The 24,394-nt window shown below is 42.7% G+C and overlaps 1 protein-coding gene across 3 annotated transcripts in view; it reads right to left on the bottom strand.

Moving 5' to 3' along the window:
- The window catches only part of ASTN2 (astrotactin 2), an 818,428-nt gene that overhangs the window by 335,781 nt on the left and 458,253 nt on the right, over positions 1 to 24,394 (bottom strand). For all 3 annotated transcript variants that reach the window (XM_068248102.1, XM_068248105.1, XM_068248104.1), the window contains exon 11: positions 1,566 to 1,732. In XM_068248102.1, the coding sequence (XP_068104203.1) occupies positions 1,566 to 1,732 (167 nt within the window). The remainder of the gene's footprint in view (positions 1 to 1,565; positions 1,733 to 24,394) is intronic.

The following is a 24,394-nucleotide window of genomic DNA, read 5'->3' as shown; positions in this document are numbered from 1 at the left end:
TTTTTCTACACTGGGTTGTTGCATTAACCATTCTCATTTTCACTGATTGGTTACAATTCTCTTTTGGATGTTGCATCCGCACTTTATCCCATATTCACGTATGTATTTGCATGTTGTTTTTTATGAACTACCATATGAAATGTATTGCACAGCACTTTATGTACTTGCATTTTTGCACACATCCTAACCAGCAGTTTTCTACTATCATGGTGTTTTCTGTGGCTTCCTGGTTTGTCAGCAACGCTGATAGAGAAATCTAGTTACTGGCACTCATTGATTGGTTGCTTTATCCCCCTATACCTTGATCAGCGTGCTGACAACCCTGAGACCCACTCTTATTGAGCGGACCTTTTTGAACAGATTGTATTACAATACATAGGAATTCATGGATGGCAAGAGGTCAGGGGATCCTCATTGTTTTTAATTGTTTTTAATCATGATGTTTAAATAAATATGAACTGTTATTTGGCACTACTGTGGTTGTGAGTATTATCTTTATCATAGATATGATGGGGACTACTTTTTCTCTTATATGTGGATAGACTGTCTTTGGATCGATGATCCTGGTCCTCAGAGATGATTATTCCTTACATGGTATGGCTGTCAGTGGATTAGACTAGACAGTGAGCATTTTGGGCTTAAATCTTTGAGAAAATAAAATGTTATGCTGGGGATACACGGTACATTTCTGTACCGTGTATCGACCAGCTGATCTGGCCAGCTGATAATATTCAGCTGGCCCGATCATGCCGCTCGACTGCCGCCCACTCGATCCCCGCCGGCGGACAATGGCAGGGAATCGAGCAGCTAATTAGGAAGCGCCGGCGGGGACGAGCGGCAATCGATCTGCGCGGACGAGCGGGGACGCGGCGGGGTTCGATCCGGCGGCTAATAGGCCGCCGGATCGACCCATGTATGCCCAGCATTAGAGTCATTGGTATTACCAGGACAAATTTTGACGACAGAGTCTATGGAACCACAATAATACTCTATTTTTGCACCATAAGATGCATCTGATCATTGGACACACCAAGGCGTCTCTCTGGAACACCATTGCATTTTCCATGGCCCCTGCAGAGTACAACAGCAACAGAGTGCACTTACCTCTTCCTCTGGCATGCTCCTTTACACATGCCGCCAGGGTCACGCAGTATGCACATAACGCCAGGGTAACCGTTAGGGGGCGATGATGAAGACGGAAGGACACTTCCATGACTTTTGGCCATAGACCCTGAACAAGCATGCAGCAGATCAGGTGTTTATGACAATATTGTCAGAACTGACAAGATTAGATGCATGCTGGTTTCTGGTGTGATTCAGCCGCTACATCAGCCAAATAGATCAGCAGGGCTGTCAAGCAACTGGTATTGTTTAATAGGAAATAAATATGATAGTCTCTATAACACTCTCATCTCGGGTTCACTTTAAAAAATTAGCTTATCTACCCTGTGTGACAAACACAACTATCACATTAAAAATATTTAGCTTAATACTCAAAGCTCTAGCTTTGGTTTGGCTTGATCTTTCTTGCTGTTTTATGTGCACATTGTATAGTGCTTTCTTACCCGCAGAACATGTGTATAGCACTCTCGCTAGGATCATTTGGGAGCGAGATCATTTGCTGTAGACATAATTGCTCACAGCCTCCATTGGACCCATCCGAGCAGTCGATCCCTTTGTTATAATCATAGCAGCCACTTCCATCCTTCATTGGCTTCAGACCTGAAGGACACTAAAAAGAAGTCAATAATAATTTCTAAATAGCAAGGGACTTTTTTTTTTAACGTCACAACAGAAATACAGCATGCCATTTGAATTGTTATCATAAAAGGTACAAATTTGTTTACTTACAAGAATAACAAATGCTTTGTATATTGTTTTATATAATGAGGCTAAAATAAACTTTACTGTGGGTTATGGATTAGCAGTGGTTGGATAGTGTAATGGTTAAGGGCTCTGCCTCTGATATAAGCAGCCTGGGTTGCTCTCAGCTCTTCCTATTCAGTACGCCAGCACCTATTCAGTAACGAGTCCTTGGGTGAGACTCCCTAACACTGCTACTGCCTATGGAGTGCACTCTAGCGGCTGCCTCAAAAACACTTTGAGTCCAACAGGAGAAAAGCACTATAAAAATACTGGCATTATCATGGATTACCTATTATTAATTATGGATTACCGTACAATCTTCTTTTTCCATAGGCAACCTCTTTTTTGCATCACATACTTCTTTTTATTTTCTAACCCACATTACAAATAAAAAATCTAAAAAACCTCTGATCACTACTGTAAATACACTTTTTCAAACATTACATTTTTAATGCCAGTGTTAAAACATGCATGAATGTTAGTGAGAAAACTACAGTATCCCAGACAGTGAGGCATTTCAATCAAAGACAAATAGCACAGATGAAACATGTTTACTAATCATTTATAAATCAAGTAAAAGACAATTTATGAAGTTGGAGATAGATTATCTGTGTGATGAATACTTGCTTTGTGCACCTGTATATGGTGTTAAACCATATCACTGCACATGTGCGTATGCACATACTAGTTTTCAGCTTTAAAGTGGAACTAAACTCAGAACTTTCTCTCTGCTCTAAATGATAAGCTACAACATGATAATCTTTAGGGAAAAAAATATTTCTTCATTACAATTTACTGAAGTCTACTTTATGGCTAGCTTATTTGATATTTCATGTTCAGTTTTTATTCAGACGTTGGGCCTGGGAGCTTAGGTTCTCAACGTGTGGTACACGTACCCCAGGGGATACGTCTGATGGTTCCAGGGGGTACTCGGGATTGATATACTTAACCAAGAATAACAAATTTAGAGTTTTAGAAAATGATAAATCTTATTTAAAAGACATAAAATTAGTGCTTTAGCTAATTAAAAGCAATAGTAAATTCTTCAAAATTGTTTAGAACCAATTATTATGTACTACGATTAAATATATACCATATTTTTTGGACCATAAGACGCTCCGGACCATAAGATGCACCTAGGTTTAGAGGACAAAAACCGGGGGAAAAAATATTAAACCTGGTGCATCCGTGGTACAGGATCTTCTCCCCTCCCCAATGTATATGCCCCCCTTGTACCTCTTGTGTTTCTTTGTACCTTTAGGCTAATTTCACACCAGGACGTTGCGTTAGAGGGGGCGTTAAGGTCGCATAACGTCCCCCTAACTCAACGCCTGGTGGTGCTGGATCTGGACGTCAGAGTGAGCCGCGTTGTGCAGCTCACTCTGGCGTCAGTGATGCCGTGATGCGCACTCTTGTGCGCATGCGGCATCACGTGGTTCCGCCGGCCAATCGCCGCACAGAGTGGCTGCTCCAGGAAGTAAACACTGCACGTCATAACGTGCAGCGCATATTAATTAGCCATGTGCCTGGCCGCTCTCCGCTCCTCCCCAACATTACTGAGCATGTGCAAGCAGTCTAACGCGGCTCAGCCGCGTCTAAAGTACTGCATGCAGTACGTTGCCTTGTGACGCAGCGTTACAATGTAACGTAACGTCCGCACTGTGAACAGCCCCATTGATTTTTCATTACTGTGCGGTGGGCTGAGTTACAGGCTGCTCTAACGTGCGCCTGTAACATCCCACTGTGAAACCAGCCTTAATGTCTCCCTTGTGACCTCCTCTGTCCCCCTGTGTCCTCTTAAATGTCCCTATGTCCTCTTAGGTGACCCCGTGTCCTCGTAAGTGCTCTCTGTGTCCTCTTAAGTGCTCCCTGTGTCCTCTTAATTGTGTCCTCGTGTCATCTTAAGTGCCCTCTGTGTCCTTTAAAGTGCCTCTTGTGTCTTCTAAATTGCCCCCATGTGCTCTTGGATGCTCCCCCCCCCCCCCCTGTGTGCTCTTAGTTGTTCCGTGTCCTCTTAAGTGCCTTATGTACTCTTCTGTCCCCCTGTGACACTTGTATTATTTGTCCCCGTCTGTCCAAGTCATCTGCGTGTGGTTTGCAGGATCATAATGCAGAGTCTGTGTGTCCCCGTGGCCGTCCCGTCCCTCCATACAGGTGTGTTACGAGCCCCCTGTCCTCCTCTGCCCCGACCCCGGCTGGCTCTCTAAGAGATACGAGTGGAGTGTGAAGGCTGCGGCTTACCGATGGATGCTGGCGCTGATCAGCAGTAATCCTCGGTGATAAAGCCATTGGGTGGTCCGTGCACACTGCAGAAGCCTCTCTCTCTCATTACTTTCGCATTGGTGATATAAGCGGAAGTGAAGAGAGAGACGCTTTGGCAGCGTGCATGGACCACCCAGCGGCTTTATCACAGAGGATTACCGCTGATCAGTGATAGCATCCATTGGAAACTTTGAGCCTACCCTTGATGGCCACTTAGCTTTTTTGGCATGATTTGTTGGGAGCCAGCATAAACCGGGCCCCTGGACTCTCTCCAGGCACCAGCCTAAGTTGCCTTGTGGATAATCTGGCTCTGTGTGTATCCCTCTGTGCCTCCCTCTGTCCCACTGTGCCTCCTTCTGTCCTCCTTTGTGGCTCCATCTGTCCCCTTGTCCCATTATCCATTCCCGTTCCCCTCCTGCGCTCCCCCAGTCCAGTGTGTAAAGGTAAAGTATAGCACAGCAGAAGCAGTGCTCTAACCTCCTCTCTGGAGTCCAGTGCTGTGCCTGTGCAACCAGTCTGTTCTGTCTGTTTTCTGCTCTCTCTCTCGTGCTGGCACCTCACTCTCGACTCTTGTAATGTGTAATCATGCTTCATGTGGTAGGAGATGCTGGGCACTAGGGTAAGTGGTGAACGGATAGGTGGGAGCACAGCACCAGCACTCCAGCGGAGAGATGAGAGCACAGCTTCCTAAAAAGTTCAGGATTGTCGGGTTGTTTGTATGTAATATAGGGGACTCCCTATATTATGCATCCACCCTATACAGCACACGGTTTATATTCTCTAGTGTGTGTGTTGGTTTGGGATTGGGTAACACTGGACTGTTTGCCTGGAGTGACGAAAAGGCTGGAAAAGCCCCTGATGATGGGAAGGAGACAAGGGAGCTTTCCTGGTCGGACTGCGCATGCCCCAACTGACAGATCTTTCGGGGCCAGAAACAGGCAAACTGAGAGGGAGAAGAGGATGCCGTGGGAGCGATTAAGTGAGAGGGGGCTGGAGTAAGCCCCAGGTATGTATATTTTATTGCGGGGGCCCATCTCAGGTACACTTTAAACTGAATATAAAAATATAACCAATTTGCTCTTTTTTACTAATGCTCTATTTACCATTAATAAATACATACAATCAAATATCTCATAAGTTCATTTTTAGCTCAGGTTGGCTTACAGAATGTATCTCTGTTGATCAGTAAGGCCATAGCAAATGCACATGTAAGACAAAATGGCCTTGCTGGCGAAAGCACCTAGCTGACTGTAAAATAGAAAGCCAAGTTCAGTATGGCTGTGGTTTACACTGACATTTATTGCATAGGTGCATTTCAGTAATTATATTCAATTGAAAATAGCTGTTTTGAAAAGTAAGCACATTTCATTCAGTGAGCAGAGAAGCTGCCTATGCATGTTTCTAACTGCCATGGGTTAATTAGCTCTCAGCTGATGTGGCAAATGACATCCTGTAAAGTACTGTGCAAGTGAAATATAGTTAATAGGGTTTCTTTTGGTGGTTCACATAGTTGATAAAAAGCTAAATATATATATATAAAGTGGACATATACTGGTTTTAAAGAGAACCCGAGGTGTGTTTAACCTATTTTGGTTCCAGGACGTAGTTTCTACGTCTAGGAACCATGTGCGCTACCGCGCGCTCCCGCAGCCGATCGCGCGCGTGCACGCGCACTCCCGGCCGCGGATTCGGTAGCCAGGGAATCAATGTATCGAGCTATGGTGCCCGATCATTGATTCCTCTCCCCCACTGAAAAAGCGACAGCTTCTCTCGGAAGCTGCGCCTTTTCTGGCCGTTCCCTCTCCGATGAGTCAATCTAAGCGTGTGTTACGCTTCGAGTGACGTCATGTAAACAAACTCATGGCCGCCATCTTGTGACCAAAAAGTAATACTACATCTGTAAGAAAAAAAAAAATACAAATTAACACACATTTACATTATAAATCTATTGTTTACCTCCCACCCTCCCAAAACTACCCAAATAAAATGTTTACTATAAAAAAAAACCATTACAATAAAAAAAAATAATAAACGTTAATATTTACCTAAGGGTCTAAACTTTTTAAATATCAATGTAAAGATGAAATATTTCTATATTTTTTTTTATTTTAAACTTGTAAATAGTGATAGATGCAAAATGGAAAAAATGCACCTTTATTTCCAAATAAAATATTGTCGCCATACATTGTGATAGGGACATAATTTTAACGGTGTAATAACCGGGACATATGGGCAAATACAATACGTGAGTTTTAATTATGGAGGCATGTATTATTTTAAAACTATAATGGCTAAAAACTGAGAAATAATGAATTTTTCAATTTTTTTCTTATTCTTCCTGTTAAAATGCATTTACAGTAAAGTGGCTCTTAGCAAAATGTACCCCCCAAAGAAAGCCTAATTGGTGGCGGAAAAAACAAGATATAGATCAGTGCATTGTGATAAGTAGTGATAAAATTATAGGCTAATGAATGGGAGGTGAACGTTTCTCACGTGAAAACGACGGAACCTGAATGGGTTAAAGAATGTTATCTGCATACAGAGGCTGGATCTGCCTATACAGCCCAGCCTCTGTTGCTATCCCAAACCCCACTAAGGTCCCCCTGCACTCTGCAATCCCTCATAAATCACAGCCATGCTGTGAGGCTGTGTTTACATCTGTAGTGTCAGTCTCAGCTGCTCCCCCGCCTCCTGCATAGCTCCGGTCCCTGCCCCCGTCCCTTCCCTCCAATCAGCAGGGAGGGAAGGGATGCAGGCGGGGACTGGAGTTCTGCAGGAGGCGGGGAGAGCAGCAGACTGACACTATAGAGATAAATACAGCCAGCTCTGACAAGCTGTTTGTCAGCAGCGTGGCTGTGATTTATGAGGGATTGCAGAGTGCAGGGGGACCTTAAGGGGGGTTTGGGATAGCAACAGAGGCTGGGCTGTATAGGCAGATCCAGCCTCTGTACGCAGATAATATTCTTCAAACCCACCTCGGGTTCTCTTTAAAGGTTAAAATCTAGAAGTTCCTGTCTTGCTGTCATCTACTGCTGCACTTCAGGTTTATTTAGCTCCCATAGTGCACTAATGACCTATTGAACTCGGTATGTGTTCCTTGAAGCCCTAATGTTTGCTTCAGCCACATACAAGTTTTAGAACTGTTATTAGTTGTCAAGGAAAATTATGTTTTGGACCAATTTCAACTAATTGCAGAGAAAATGTTTGGACTTTACAGTGGATATTGTTTGGAATTTACAGTGGATATTGAGAAGATACAACACTTTAAAATAATCATGGTTTGCAATCTGAAATGAAGACGCACACAAACTAGTTTTTTAGCAATATTTTCTCAGGGCAACTCATAATAGCCTAGTGATATATAGCAACAGTTCAGAAAACAACGAATACATAAATAAATAAAACAGAATAACTGAGATAGGCCAAGGACCACCGCCTGTGCCAGTACTTTGTGGAATCACCACTTGCTTTAAAGGAAACCAGAGCCGAAGTATATAGGAGAAACGTTCTTCTTTCTGCCCCTCCGATCCTCCTTATTGCCCTATGGCAGTCATCTGCAAACTTGGCTCTCCAGCTGTTAAGGAACTACAAGTTCCACAATGCATTTGCCTTTATGAATCATGACTGTGACTGTTAGACTCCCGCAGTGCATTGTGGGACTTGTAGTTCCTTAACAGCTGGAGAGCCAAGTTTGCAGATCTTTGCCCTATGGCAACCACTTCTGGGTCGCCGGAGTCGTGTACCACTGTGCCTGCCCTGGCCAGGCTGCACCCATCCTACAGTGCACGACCACGGCCGGAAGAACTCTGCACATGATGTCATAATTACGTCACCTGTATGCTCAGAGCGCTCCTGGCTGTGGTCGCACGCTGTTGTACGCCTGCAACTGGGCAGGCGTAGTGATACCCACCTCAGGTGACCAGAAAGAGGGTGCCGGAGGGCAATTAGGAGGATCAGAGGGGCTCTGGTATCCTTTAATTACAGTTTAAATTTGTTGGGAACTTGCATATCTAGTCTGTGCAATACTTGGCCGCCTTTGACAGAATGTTTCCACATCCATATTCCTTCTATCCTAACAAGTGAACTAGACTCTACCGCAGGAAAAGACAGATACAAAATAATTCTGTTCCCTCCAAGTTTTAAAGTAGGTATGGTGTGTTTTGGATGGTGAGATGTATTGGCTTTTTTTTTGCCAGATATACTGCTGCTTTGGAAGTCAAACAGTTTGTTTTTTGTTTCATCTGACCACGACAACTTTTTCCATTTGGTCTCAAAATCTTCAGGTTGCATTGCGTTGGGACTTGAAGAGGAACTTTACTGAACATCATTTGATGACTAAAATTTGATAATTTTTCAGTATTACTTTATACATTATTTAGTCAATATTTGCCCACTGTAAAGTCTTTCTTTACTCTTATTTACATTCTTAAATTTATCACTGATGGCATCATCTTTACTGCTGGCAAGGTGCATCATTGCAAAATGTTTGTTTGTTGTTAAAGTGAACCTCCGGACTAAAAATCGACTCAGCAGCACTGAAAAGGCCTGGTGTTTCTTTAACAGTTTCACAGCATCAGAACTTTGTTTCTCTTATCCAAGCCTCATTTTTAGCTGCACAGAAGAAAACTGCCCGGGCTTTTTTCCCCTGGTGCTGTGCAAATCATGATGGGATTTCTGATGTTGTTGCTCTTGTTCTGCCGTTTTGGTGCAAATTTTTTTTTTGTACATTTTGAATTTGACATTTGAAGCCTAGCGCGTTCAGCTGGGAGAGGTTATCAGGACACAGGACAGTTGGAACGGTGTCTCCTGCTCCTTGTCACCTCCTTTCAACCAAAAAGATGGCAGCCCCCATGACAAAGATGGCAGCCCCCATGAATCACAAACATCTGCCTGTTCTTTTAAAACAGGGTGGGTAAAAAAATTATATTACCTATCTATTCTAATTAACATAACTAATGTAACTTAATGACAGTATGTTTGTTTAGGCTGAAGGTCCGCTTTAAGTGAGCAGAAACAACACCTGGTCTCCCTCTAGGATAGAATTCTGTGACATCATAGCTAAGTATCACAGGGAGGTTGGGACTACATACCGATATACAACAATATATACATATAGGAAGCGTTTCTGATGCTGAAAACAAGATAATTCAATGTAAAATTTGCTATCCTATAAAATAAAACCTAACTGTCCCTGTGTCATCCACTTTCCCTGTCTGTCCGTCCGTCCGAAGCTTTTTTGTACTGTGCAAGTGCGCAGTACAGAAAGTCGTTGGGACGGGAGGTGAGGCCAGGGAGCAGGGCGGCGGGGCGGGTGCACGCGGGGGCGGTTAAATCACTACCTAGAGCCTGTTTTTAAACGGGCTTAGGTAGCCTAGTCCTGAATAAAATGCTACTTTTTAATATATATGTCCTTACGGTGCCCCTTTAAAGGTGGCCTTTTTGGAGGAGAGGCTTTTTTTTATGCAGCTTAGAAATAGAAGCCTCGTTTTGTGGAGCACATAAGATATTGCTGGCACATGCCTATGATGAACACTATCAGAAATGCCTGTAATTCCTTAGAAGAGAAGCAGGCGGTTTACTTCCGGCAAACAGTCTCTTTGCCTGATGAAAGGAGGACTTGGTCTCCTGAAACGCGTTGCAATATATTTTAATAAATCTTAACACTATACGGCAGCCGCCGTTTCTTTTTTCCCACACGCATTGCTGCATTACAATCAGACTACCACTCCAACTGCCCGTGAACTGCCTGTGCAAGACTCATGGAGCAGCGTGGAGCTTTGCTTTTAGATCCCTCAATCCTGGAGCTAATGCTTTGAAATCCACCACAATCTGTTTGTGCAACCGCATATAGCGGACTCGCACACAGACAGGGTGTACAACTTCAGAGCCACTCGTTGCCTGCCAACAACCATCCTAGTGAAGGAAGAATCCAGCTGCCTTTGTGCCTGATCCCTGGCTAGAGGGATAAAAGCCTACACGCTGGCTACTCCTGTACAGGCTCACCAGCAACTTCTAGAGGTGAGATTATTCTGAATTCACCCAATCTACTGCTGTACTGTTCCCCTGAGTGCGCTCTGTCTCTTCTTGTCTCAAACACAGATGTAATTCCTTAAAGTTACCATAGACCTCTTGATGACATATTTGACTAGATTCCTCCTTGCTATTCCATCCAGAGTACTGTAGATGTTTGGATGTTCTTTTTTCTTATTCTTCTTGTTTCCATGTCCCGACCTGTACCTGTCCATAACTTTATCTGTGGAATCTTTTGATAGTGTCTTGCTAACAATGACTGATTACGTGCTTTCACTAGCAAGCAATGGATTGATCCAGAAATAGCTGTTTTTATGCTGAACTAATCAAAATTATAACAGTTGATCACAGGTGGGGGCCAATTAGCTTGGTGTGTAGTGGAGAGGTTGATTAGTTACACCTGACTGAGTTTCTAAGTATTTAAGAAGCAGTGATCTTTTATCCATCTCAGTGATATTTTTTTTCTTTCTTTTAACTGTTTAATATATCCTTCACTTGGCTGTTATAAATTGCATTGCGTTAATACAGATGGAAGTTTAATTTTGTTTGTCTTTGTCTTCATTTAAGGCTGTCAAACAAAAGAAATGTGAATATTTTAAAATCAGTGGTTCTTTTCCATACCCACTGTATATGTATAAAAATATTTATTTTAATTCTTCAAACGATCATGTCATTTGAAAGTGAATTCAGGCAAGAGAAGAAGAGTTGCCCACAGCTCTATGCATAATGTTAATTTTACAATTGCATAAGTAATTACAGCATCAATGTGTACTTCACTCATAATTCCTTATTCTTTCAATACAACTCTTCTCAATTTAGTTAATTAATTCTAAAATTGAATAAGCTATATGAGAATGCATAGCCCTGTATTTTACCAGAAGTACTTATATATGAAAACTGCCATTTTTTTATATTTCAATGTACTCTCCACTTTTAACTTTAATGCCGCCTTTTAACATATGCAGATTTCATTACAATAAACACATTTTTACACTGCCAAAGAATCGTTATATTGCTTCCGCTTTTGTGATGAATTTATGATGAAATTAGTGAAACAGACCTGGCTTTCACCAGCATTTAAGTTCCTTCAAGGATCCAATACAGACAATTGTTGCATGCAGTCAATTTTGGAAGTGAATATTCTCCATTTTTGCAACTGAACACAATCTTGCAACCTGGTTGTTGTTATCTCTACTAGAGTTCCGGCTTGCTGAGAGTGTTTTGAGTGCTGAGGGTTAATGATTGTTTGAATGGAAATGGACCACTCTCCAGCTTTCCCCTTTAAAATCCTGGTCCCTAAACAGGATGAGTATAGCTATCTTTTTTTGTGTGTATGTTTAGCAGACATTGTGGTCTGGCGGCACCCTGGAGCTCCCCTTGCCCCATGCCAGCACAGCCCATTTATATTATGGTAGTTCAGTTAGTCACTAACTGGAGATCTGAGACTGACAGTGCCTCAACATTAACCACTACAGGACTGCCAGTAGTATAAAAAAATGTCCTATTGGTCCCTCTTAATGGACCAACAGATGTTTTAAAACCTCGAGTGTTTTTGGCACTTGTGCACGCGCACAATATACACAATATGCTACAGGCCACGTGAGCACGATCACAAGGCACAAAGGATGCCGACCTGACGAGGTTGACATCTGCAACGGAGAGTAAGCCAGTAATTTTAAAAAGGCCAGCTACCTATAAGCAATTAGCCACCCCTCCATGACTCTCATTAACATGCTTGATCATACGATGAGCTCCCACGCCATTAGTTATAGACCGCTTATGTTGTAAAAATCTGTCTTTGAGTAGCTGAGTGGTTTTCCCCAGGTAGAATCTCCCACAGGGGCACCAGACATACCTAGATCTACAATTAATGCGCCAAGTGATGCCCTCAACTTGGACAGAGTTCCCCCTTCTATTTGACTTACATGCAGAACAATGGCCACAGGGGAAATTATCTTCACATCTCTTTTCTGTTAATCAATTTCCATTGTCACAAGTAAGTTTAAGCTCACTACAGACAGTCTGGAGGCTACCTCTCTCTAGTGTTCGTCCAAATATAACAGGTACCAATGATTGCGTATAATTGGTTAATATGGTTAGACTTGGGAGTATATTCAAACACAAAATTAAACATTCTGTCCCCCCCCCCCCCCGTCTCCTTCGTCTAGTAATAAGTTGGGAACAGGGTACCTGTCTGGCCCTATCTACAGCCTGATTAATCGGGGTACGTTGATATCCTCTCCTAACCAACCTCTCAGTTAACTCCAAGACCTGTCTCTCAATCTCTTTGTTATTGCATTATTGCATTTCAATTTCAAATATTGTCTGTATGGGATGGCATCCTTTACATGTCTGGGATGGTAGCTATCAAAATGTAGAAGGGTATTGGTGGCAGTAGTTTTCCTGTAATCCTTAGTGGCGAAACTCAATCAGAAGGTCCAGGTATTCAACGTGAGTGTCACCAAAAAGCAGTAAACTCCATATTGATATGATTGGGGTTAATCCACTTAATGAATGCTTCAAATTCTATTTGTCTACCATCACAGACAATCAGATCACCCACATATTTCTTCCACAATTTAATAGAGCCTTTAAAGGGATTAAGTGAGGACCAGATAACTCTGTCTTCCCTTGTAGAAAGGAATACATTTGAACAAGTTGGGGCCAAAGGCATGGCCGTCCCGGAGAGCTATTTAAACTATTCACCATTGAATTTGAATGTATTATGTCCCAAAAAAAACGTAAACATTCCAATATGTATTCAATGTACTCCTTTGTTTTCCCAAACTCATTTACTATATGGCATATTGCGTCCAGCCCCTTCCCATGGGGGATCCTACTATAATGACCCACCACATCAATGGTGGCCAGGTGGAAACTACTCCGTCACTCAAAGGACTCCAAATCACATCGGAGTACGTATATCTATGCCCTTGAGGCTTAGATGACGTTTTTAGGGGCGTACAAATATTGTACTGTATAGACTCCATATTGAATTTTGCAAAATTGATAAATTTGTTCAACAATTTAAAGTCTAGAATGGGCCTCTAGTCTCTGGTTCCTTTTTTAGCATTGAAAAGGTGCTTTATTGATAAGCCATCACAAAGGGTAATAAAGACATTAAACAGTATGAACAACAAACAAGCGTATGTCTCAAAACTGAGACAAAGTTACAGTAAGTTTTGACAAACTTCAATATCAGGTTCAGGAGGGTACAGCGTAGTTTGATAACATGGTTTCATCAGTATAGATATCATAGCGTTTAGTAGCAAGGGAAAAAGTACAAGCAGGCTGACATAGTACATTACAGGATATTTTGAGTAGGAATCAGACACAAGGTAGGAGGCGACTCGTGAGAGTTCAGCCATTTAATATGCCAAACATTGGAACTCCTCCTCTGTAAGCTCTCCATGGCCACCAGACATTTTGAAGGTGATGCATAGTGTCTTGAACGCTAGCATTAATAGGTTCATAAACCATTTTTTTGTCAATATGGGCTAGAATGACACTACAATCTAAATCTTGTTGCTTCCATTGTGAAGCAATATATAGTTTGGCAGAAGGTACTATGTGTTTTAGTTTATGAACAGCATGTTTTATTGAGTCAGGTTGGTGGCCGAAGAGGAAAATTGAAGGATCTTTAGTAAAAGGATTATGCATGACTTTGGTTACCAATATTGCTATTCTGGTCCAGACTCTGGAGACCTTTGGGCATTCCTACCAAATATGGTACATAGAGCCAGGTAAAGGACAACCTCTGAAGCATTCAGGTGGGTGTGTGGGATATATCTTAGTGAGTTTTAGAGGGGCTAATAATGTTCTATGAAGTAGCCTAATTGAAACATTCATGCCTGAAGATTGCATGCTACCTTTGGACAGAGTTTCAAGAGATTGCCGCCATTCTTTATTGTCATATGTGATCCCCATATCTGTCTCCCATTCCGTGTGGAAGGTGAGCCAAGCAGCCTCTGGTGGTGTATTCACTACAGAGTATAGGAACAACACCATCCCCTTCATTAATGGGTCTCTTTGGCAATACATTTCAAATGTGGAGGTTTTAATTTCTAAAAAGGAATTTGCCAGTGAGACCAAAAGGTGGTGTAGTTGTCTACAGCGAAAAGTTTCCGAATTAGGAGGTTGGAGTTTGGTAATGAAGTCTTTAAGTAAGAGTAGTTTGCCATCTACAATAACCTAATCTAGGTTGGTAATTCCATTGATTTGCCACAAGAGGAAATCCCTAGGCTCCAATCCCACGGGGGAGTCAGCATTACCAACAAATTCCATGAGGGGTGATGTAAAGGACTGTAGTTTATACTTAAAATGGGATTTCCGCAAGACTTGCAGAGTATGGTTGGTGATCAGGAACCCAGTTATAATGTGAACTGGGATAGCTTTGCGCAACCAGACCAGGCCTTACAGGATACAAGAATCTAAGATTTTATTCTCAATATTTACCCAAAAGAGAACATGCATTCCAGAATATATTAATGGTAACTGGGCAAGTTGAGATGCTCTTTAATACATGAGGAGGTTTGGAACTGAAAGTCCACCCTCAGATTCAAGCCACATCATCATGGGCCTGTTAATTCATGGTTTCTTGCTGTCCCAAATATATCTAAATATAGCTTGCTGGAGGGAAGAGATCCCAGCAGTCCTGATAGCAATATGAAGTACTCTAAAAAGTATTTGATACGTGGTTGCAAGCACAGTCATTTTGACTGCAGTAATCCTACCAGCCTAGAAGATGGAAGGGATGTCCAAGTACAGCAACTCTTGTTTCAGTGTGGCTATTTGGGGATATAATTCCACTTATACAGGATATGGTAGTTGTTGGTCAGTTAAATACCTAAATATTGTACATAGTGGTCCCTATATTGAAATGTATGGGTGCTAGCCATTGAGAGCCCCTGAGTTTTAGGGGTATTGCAAAACATTACTTGCATTTTGTTAACATTAACTTTAAGCCCAGAGACACCCCCAAAGCATATCAGAACATTGAGTGGGTGGAGAATTGAGTCTAGGGGATTGGTGAGGGTAAGGAGAACATCATCAGCGAAGAGAGTGAGTTCCAGTTCAGTGGCACCTAGTGGGAAGCCATACATTTTGCTAGTGGCTTAATAGATAAAGTAAATAAAGCCAGGGAAAGGGGTCAGCTTTTGCATGTATCTCTCAAAATAGGAAATGGCAAGGGGTTGGCTCCAGATATCTTAAGGAAAGCAATGGGGTGAGAGTAAAGATTTTTAATAATATTAAGGTACGGGCCAGAAAAAGCAGCATTTTTGATAACTTAGAACATATATGACCATTCCAGGATATCCCTTAGGAATCCGCTAAGGAAGACTGGCACGTGGGTTGGCTTCTGTTTGGTGAGTGTCAGGTCCGTTAAGGCCTCGGGGATTGTTGAGGCAACGGGTGTTCGGTTACCTCCAATCACATGTTCACGGCTTGGAGAAGCTCCTTTCTCTCTTCAACAGACTACACCACATAATTGCGACCACTGAGGGTAAACATCATCTGACAAAGAAATCCCCAGTGATATCTAATCTTTTCCCATAGTAGGGTGAGAGTGAGAGTTCTGTTTGTAAGGGGGGAAAGGTCTGCAAACAGATAGATGGAAGCTGGAATGCCAGGTAATGACTCAAGGCTATGCACTGCGGTAAGTAACTAATCTTGGACGCCCGCGTAGTGCAGCTTTAGGACTACATACCAAGAATGATCAGGATTAAGTGGTTTGGCCAATGCTCGATGGATGCAGTCCATTCTAAATTGGCTTACATCTAGTTGTGGGAGCAAGGCCAAAAAAAGAATCAGTGCCGTGGTCTCCAGGTCCGAGATGATTTCTGGAAGGCCTTGAATCTTAAGATTGGGTTTATTTTCAAAGTCTTCCATTCTTGTTTCTAAGACTTCAAGCCGGCAGTCCTGGGATTCAAGTTGCTTTTTGTTATCTGCTATAGTGTCCGTGATACTGTCACATTTATGCTCCAACTCGTCAACACGGTTGCCAATATCTTAAGGGGAGATAGGAGGCGCCCAAGGTATCAGTAAACTCAATAAGTATAGGCAAGAGGATCTTACCTTAGGAGGATCTAACTTCAAGAATACAAGTTTTTCATTAAAGTTAACAGATTTTATTGAGCACAGCAGACAACGGGTTTCGCGGAAAGTAAGTCTCCACCCGCTGACCGCTGTTAGCCGCCGAGTTACCAAAGGGGAGAGCCAGGAAGGGGAGCCCCAAGGTGAGGGAAGGGGGGGACATCCCACGTTCTCCGCCGCTGTATATACCGCTCCCTTTCACTGCGTTCCTTCCCTCCTGCTCAGGGTGCTCTGGCCCCCCCCCCCCCCGACCACGGGCCCTCAGGCCGTGCCCGAGTGCCCGAATGGTCAGTCCGCCCCTGACATCACATTGTATTCAATTTAACCAGACGATATTACATGATATTGGGCTCCCGGTGTCCCTGTGTCTTTTTTCTCACTTCCAAAGATTGGCAATATCTTGGATCTGGGCTGAAAGGTTCTTGACAGAGAGCTCTGTTTTAAACAGCTTTTGGATAGTTTTAAAAAGTTCAGTGTGTTCAGCAGACCTTTTAGAGCAGCCTGATTGGTGCTGAATAAGTCCCAGTGTGATTGCTGTGCTCAGGTTTTGTTTCAGCCGAGGCACACTGTGAGGCGCCTTCCATCATGGCCACCATTCTGTTACGCAGCTTTCCTAAAAAGTAGTCCAAAGTCTTCTTACCAGCAGGCGAATATGACTGGGAGTGCTTCTTATGCTTCTTGGACTTGTCAGGCATTGATCCTAGGGTAATAGAGGCTTGTGGTGCCTGGGGAAAAGCTCATAAAAGCCTGAGGGCTCGATTCACAAAGCGGTGATAACCCAGTTAAAGACTTTAGGCGTGATAACCATTTTATCATGCCTAAACTCAGTTTAGACATGATAAGTTTAGGCATGATAAGTTTAGGCATTATAAGTTTAGATAAGTTTAGATCGCGCGCAAAGTCCCGCACGCAAAGCAGCACCATTAAACTCTATGCAAAGTGCACCAGACTTTGCTAGCGCAAAACTTTTGATCAGCTGTGCACTGTGGTGCTAACCCAGTTGGTGCTTAAACTTATCACGCCTAAAAACTTATCACACCTAAACTTATCACACCTAAACTTATCATGCCTAAACTGAGTTTAGGCGTGATAAAGGGCTTTTCACTAACGTGCTAACTGTTAGCACCGCTTTGTGAATCAGGCCCTAAATGTTTAGCTCAGGAGCGCAGCTCAAGCAAGAAGCATCCTTCCAGTAGCGTGCTCTGCATGCACCCCCTCTGGTTCTTTTTTGACAAAAAACACTGAAGAGCTCTTTTTGACATAATTGAATACACCAGAGTCCTGCTTGCACCCTTTGAATACATTTAGAGAGGCTTCTCCAATGAACTCTGCTGCCAGTTTTATTTCCTCCAAGGATGACATGATAGAATCTTTACTCATATCTCTAGCACCTTCACTATCAACATTATTAATCCAACATTTACAAGCCTTCATAACTATTGCAGGTTTTGCTGCATCTTTATCCGATAGATATGTTAGTTTAAGGTCTTGATCCATTTGTCTATCTTGTAAGCTCCTAAATGATACAGAATCCTCTAAAGGCAGGGTAATATTTCTCAGAAAGCTCATTACCAAAGCATCGATATTCGGATATGACTTAACTGAGCTGCTATCCTTATCAGATAGTGGATACATCTTTCTCAAAACATTTTTAGGAGCTAGCATAGTATGGATACAGAGGCACCAAAAGGATAAAAGTATCTAAAAAGTTTAAAATATGAGGAGGCAGTGGTGGACTTACCACCTCCAAGCAGACACAAAAATTCCCAATGTGTTTGTCAAATACAAAAGTTTATTTACATACTCCGGGTTACAATCCAACGTGTTTCGCAGGCTTGATCCCGCTTCATCGGGCAATAACAACAAAGCAATAGCATATGTGGTCAGTAGAAGAGCCAGGGCACCTCTGATTTTTAGGAGATGGCTTTTTAACCCTTTTGTTCCATTCCTCCTCAAATATCTTTTTAACCTAATCCGCTATGGGAAATGTAACTTGATCCTTATTTATCTGTTTGTAATATATTTTTCTCTTGGGTTTCTGAGAATTATAATTGCAGTATTTGGATAGCGCCTTTCTCCTGACAGACTCAAAGCACTTGCGAGGCAGCCACTAGAGTGCACTCAGTAGGCAGTAGCAGTGTTAAGGAGACTTGCCCAAGAAACTCCTTACTGAATAGGTGCTGGCTTACTGACCAGGCAGAGCCGAGATTTGAACCCAGGTCTCCTGTATCAGAGGCAAAGCCCTTAACCATTACACTATCCAGCCACTACAGAATCCTCTGGCTCTTCCCAGTCTATGGATTTTTTAACCTGAGTAATGAAAGAGATGGTATTAAGAAAAAATCTAGTAGCGGTACAGAATTATCAGGAGCATTTGATTCTTCCTCTGAAGCATCATCATTTCCTAAACTTGGTGAAGTAGGGGGAATTATACTCTGACCAGACTGAATGTTTATCTCCACCATAGTGTCAATTACAGTTTGTTTGATACCAGGGGCAAAATCTTGACTCTCACCAATCATTTTAGAGTAATATGTATTGCAAATCATCTTGTCTAGCACTTGTGGCTTGCCACACAGCCAACACTGATCTTGTGAAGGTCTGATTTTATGATGGCTGTATGAAGCTTTTTGACAATCTGATTCCAATGAGCTTGATGAAATTCTTCTAGGAGTATATATTTTACTGCTCCTGGGTTCAGGTGAGCAAGATGAATGTCTAGAGAAGGAACGCTGGTGTGTATGACCTCTCAGAGAATCCTCCCTTTAACAACTTGGTTCACCCTCTGCAGTATGGATCTTTGCCGGAGAATGTCTGGAGCTGTGTAAACACAGCACAAAAAGAAACACTGCTTACTAAAAATTATGCTCCACTGAGCAGAATGCCTCTCTTGAAAGCACTATGGACCACAACATTTTAAAAAGGACCTGAACTCAGAACGTCCACTCTACTCTAAAAGATACACAACAGCATAATAACCTTTAAATAAAAACATATCTTTGTTTCATCTGATACAAATCCTAAAATAAATCTGCACTGTTTCTACTGCCTGATTCATGGAAGCAGACATATTGCTAACCTCCTGTGCTTTCAAATGGCCTTATCTGTCATAGGCAGTCATGTGACACAGGGGGAAGATCAGATTTACAACTTGTGATTAGACACAAATGAGGGGAATTAAACAGGCTAAACTCTCTAAATACATACAGGGTGCATCTCTCTATGTATTTCTTCAGTCCTGTGCAAGAGTTCAGGTCCACTTTAAGGATGCCTCCATTGTCCATCTTTACAAGAGAATGGAAAATAGGCAGTCACGTGACAACCCCAGAGAACTATCTTTCCTGATAATTTCTCACAAAATCTTTATGTACAAATAATTTTATACCACGAAGCTACTAATGTTATGGCTAGTGCATTTTTGTAGTGGGTATCCGGTGAGGATGATGCTACTGAGTGCTGCCAGGATATCTGAAGGAAGTGGGAGGAGAGAGATAGCGCTCCAATAGTGCATTCATCTTTTTATTGATAATCGTAAGGTAAAATTGCACTTACATTAAAGTACGGTTAAAAGCGCGTGGCTGCCAACATGTCAAGTCTCCATTCGGAAGTCTGGCCTAATTTTACCAAACTGTGATGAGCCAATTCAAGGCGTTATGTAAATCAAGTAATATAAGTCATAGCAAAAACCTTGCAGAAGCGGCAACAGAAACAACTGAAAGTTTAAAAGAAAATTTAAAAATTGTAATACGACAAGCTGACAAGGGAGGGGGAGTCGTGATTCGAGATTTTGCCAATTTTGAAGCAGAAGGGTACAATCCGTTGGATGACAAGGCTGCTTATTAAAAGTTAAGTAAGGATCCAACAATGCAATTTTTTAAGAATCTGAAAACACTATTAACTGCAGGAATTGAAAAAAACATCATTAACAAATATGACTATAAATTCCTATGTCCAAATAATCCAATTAGTCCCTTTTTTTTACCACATCCCAAAGACACAGAAAAATGCAACAAATCTGCCGTGACGTCCAATCATAGCCGGCATGGAAGAATTATTGGCTCCTATATCAGACTATTTTGATTATTTCCTGCACCCTATAGCGCACAGAACCCATGCGTATACAAGAGACTCCCTTTATGTCCTGGAAATTCTGGAAGATCAGAAATGGAGTGAAAATTATTTTTGGACGCATGCACGTTATATACTAATTTACCACATAAAAAAGGGCTGGGGCAGTCAGTTATTTTCTTTTGCAAGAGGGAATATTAAGATCAGAACAGGCAGTTCATTTTGGATTTACTAAGATTTGTGCATAATTACTTTACTTGCATGGAAGAATTCTTCCTACAAATATGTGGCATCTCTGTGGCAGAGGGATTTGCTCTGAGCTTTGCAAACATCTACATGGCCTACTGGGAGAAGGAATACATCTGGTCCAGTCATCTGTTTCGAGCAAACCTCTCCCTGTACACGTGAACATGATATTTGCAGCTTGGCAACTTTAGGAAAAGTGACAGGAACAAAACATGGAACTCTACACAACATTTGTAGACCTAACCAAAGCTTTTGACACAGTCACTGGAGAGAGGCTTTGGCATTTTCTCTCATGGAGATTTTTGACGGTCCCAATAAATTCATCAGTATGGTGCAACAGTTTTATGATGGAGTGTATGCCCAAGCACTGGATGATAGAGACTCCACTGATGGCTTTCCAGATACCAACGGAGTAAAGCAAAGCTGTGTACTGGCACCCACATTGTTCAGCATTGTGCTCTCGGCCATGCTGTCAGATGCCTTTTGCGATAATGACAACACCAGCACCAAGATCAGATACAGCAGTAGAGCCAACTGTCAAGGTCTCGCTGTGGCAGTTCTGTTTTGACCCCTCCCTCATGGTGTCACGGGGCAGGGAGCCATCCTCACGGCGAGTAGAGACTAGAGCGGGGAGAGAAGATCGAGGTGCCAGTCGGCAATATAAGATGCAGAATGCCGGTAATCACAATGTATATTTATTCCTACCTCCCTCCCTCACTCCGAATGTGCCCCCATGACCCCTGTTTGCAGAGTATAAAGTGCGCAGCGGAGCGGCGTTCATCTTAACGTTCATCCTTGCCGGACCGGCATCAGCTTCATTCTGCTTCCTGTGACGTCACAGGAAGCAGGAATCAATAGAGCCAGATGCCGGCAAGGATGAACAGTAAGATGAAAGCCGCTCCGCTGCGCACTTTATACTCTGCAAACAGAGGGACACGGGGGCACATTCGGAGTGAGAGAGGTAGGAATGAATATACATTGTGATCACCGGCATTCTGCATCTTATATTGCCGGCTGGCGCCTATATCAATTTTTTTCCTTTAAACATTCGTTATGGAATGCGGGACTAGGGGTGTATTGGGGGCGTGGTTAGGGGTGTGGCCTTAATGGCCCGGTTTCCCTTTCCTAAATGTTGGGAGGTATGGATACAGGACTGATGACAACCTTTTCAACCTTCTTAGGCTATCTGACAAAACCAAGGATAAAGAGAACTCACTGCACAGCATCCTGTTAGCAGATGACTGCACACTCAATGCTGCCGAAGAGGCCCAAATGCAGAAGAGTATGAGGTGCTTCTCCACTGCCTGCAGAAATTTTGGCCTCACAGTCAGTACCAAGAAGACAGAGGTCTTGTATCAACCAGGGAAGATGTATTCAGAACCAACTGTCACCACTGAAGGAGAAATCCTAAAGTCTGTCCACAAAGCTGAAAGTATCTTAGGTATTTGTACTGCACATCATTCTGTATGCTTGTGAGATATGAATTGTGTACGAGTGCCATGCTAAAAAACGGAATCCCTTCCACATGAACTGCTTGAGAAGGCTGCTGAAAATTACCTTTCAGGACAAGGTTGCAGAAGAAAGGTGATGATTCTGCACAATGCCCTATCAAAATAAATCTGCCTTTACTTACATGTTTCGGACTCACAATTGTCCTTAATCATAGTACAAGTGTACAATGCACTACATAGCATATACTGTATATGCACAATACAACTCCCAACTCCTTTAAGCTGTGTGACCTGACTGTTATCTTGGCATACGTTATTAATTATTTACACCTAAAGCAGTAATTCTCTGCGTTCTGTAGTGGGTACAAAACTGAATCCAATTCTTGCTATATATTTGTTGTATATGCATTTAGGATTGTGTTGTATATGCATTTAGGATGTTTCTATCTCTACCTTTGGTTTATAAGTCCATTACTTATTATCCTCTTTCTTGTACCCTGGCCTATGTGATATACAGTATATTTGCCCTTTCTGCCTTCTTGTGATGACTCACTGTTTTCTGTTCCTTCTTCTTCCCTCCTTTCATCATGTTTGCTGGTTTTACCTGTATTTATGGGACACTGCCCATTTTTATCTCTTGACCCCTCTCTACTCCTCTTCTGGATTTGCATGAGGTGGGAGTGGTATTGTGCATATATATGTAGTGCATTGCGAACTTATGATTAAGGATCATTGAAAGTCCAAAACATGTCAGTAACCTGGCTGTGTGTGTTTTATACTTGACTTAATAAAGGCAGATTTATTTTGATACAGCATTATGTGGAATCATCACCTTTCTTCTTCATTCCCTGGGTTTGAGTCACCTGGCTCCTGCACTGCCTCCCGGACAAAGGTTGAGCGGATTTCACACTTTTTTGCGACAAGGTTGTAGATGTCCTCCTCAAGCTGATCTGACAAGTATCTTCACCCTCCTGAGGAGAGCCCAAGTCAGGTGGGCAGGCCACCTTCTTTATATGCCAGACACACAGCTTCCCATGAGACTATTCTATGGTTAACTTGCTAAAGGAAAATGCACACAAGGTGGGCAGAAAAAGCGTTTCAATGACAGGTTCAAATTCTCTATTAAAAGCCTTGGCATTAACCTGGGTACCTGGGAGAGCTTAGCACAAGATCATCCCACCTGGCAAAGCTGTATCGGCAAAGGTGCTATCTCCTACAAGCTGCGCAAATTCAGAGCCAATGCTCTGCCAACGATCACAGCAAACCAATTGGGCCCTACAGGAGGCAGAGCTTTCCAAGCCCGTATTGGACTGATACGCCACAGCCAGATACACTGTACCCAGTAAACCTCCTTTGTACAATGTTCTTGGTCATTGTCGACAATGACAGATGAACATGATGATGATGATAACCTACACTCAGAGTGCACCCACTTTTTGTGTTATCTTTTTATAATCAGTGGTTTGAGAGTAATGTTTTATCTATACAGTACAAAAGAGAGAAACAGACAGGATATGGTGGACTGTTTACAGTGAATAACAAATACTTTGCTGCAATTATAACAATATATACTGTTTTCTCTATACACGAATAACTGCATATCCACAGAGGACTGTCAAAATCATCAAATTTGCGGACGATACCACAATCATCGGCCTTATTAGTGAGAACGATGAGCAGGCTTACCGCAAGGAGGTGGACAGAATATGCAATTGGTGCAATGAAAATGGGCTGATTCTTAACACAGCCAAAACAGTGGAGATGGTCATTGATTTCAGGAAGCATGCCAGCAACCCCCCTCCGATATATATCGAGGGCATCGAGGTCGCTAGGGTTCCCAGTGGCCGCCTCCTGGGTACAATCATCTCTGATGACCTGACCTGGAGGGCAAACACAACTCAGAGGAAGGCACAGCAAAGACTCTTCTTCCTTCGCCAACTAAAGAAGTTTGGTATGGCCCATGAACTTCTGAGGTCCTTCTACTCTGCTACAATCGAGTCAGTCCTCTGCTCATCCATCCTGGTCTGGTTCGCTAGCTGCACCGCCAGCGACAGATATAAACTCCAGAGGGTCATCAGCTCAGCGGAGAGGATTATTGGAAAACCCCTCCCCCTTCTAGATCTCATCTACAACACTAGACTGCGAAATAGAGCAATGAAAATTGTGGGCGACCCCTCTCACCCTGGCCACAGTTTTTTCACTCGACTCAAACTGGGCCGGAGGTTTCAGTCCATCCCTGCTAAGACTACTAGGCGCATGAACACTTTTTTTTCCCACGGCCGTCAGAGCCTTGAACTCTGCCCATTCCACCGACCGCCCCTGCAGCCATCTACCGGACTAATATCTGACTTCGGCTGCGGCCGCTCTGTTTACTGCCT

Source organism: Hyperolius riggenbachi, chromosome 8, assembly GCF_040937935.1.
Source record: "Hyperolius riggenbachi isolate aHypRig1 chromosome 8, aHypRig1.pri, whole genome shotgun sequence".
In the NCBI taxonomy this organism is placed as follows: Eukaryota; Metazoa; Chordata; class Amphibia; order Anura; family Hyperoliidae; genus Hyperolius; species Hyperolius riggenbachi.
Note: the sequence above shows the minus strand (reverse complement) of the source record. Positions and strands in the feature narration are given on the sequence as shown.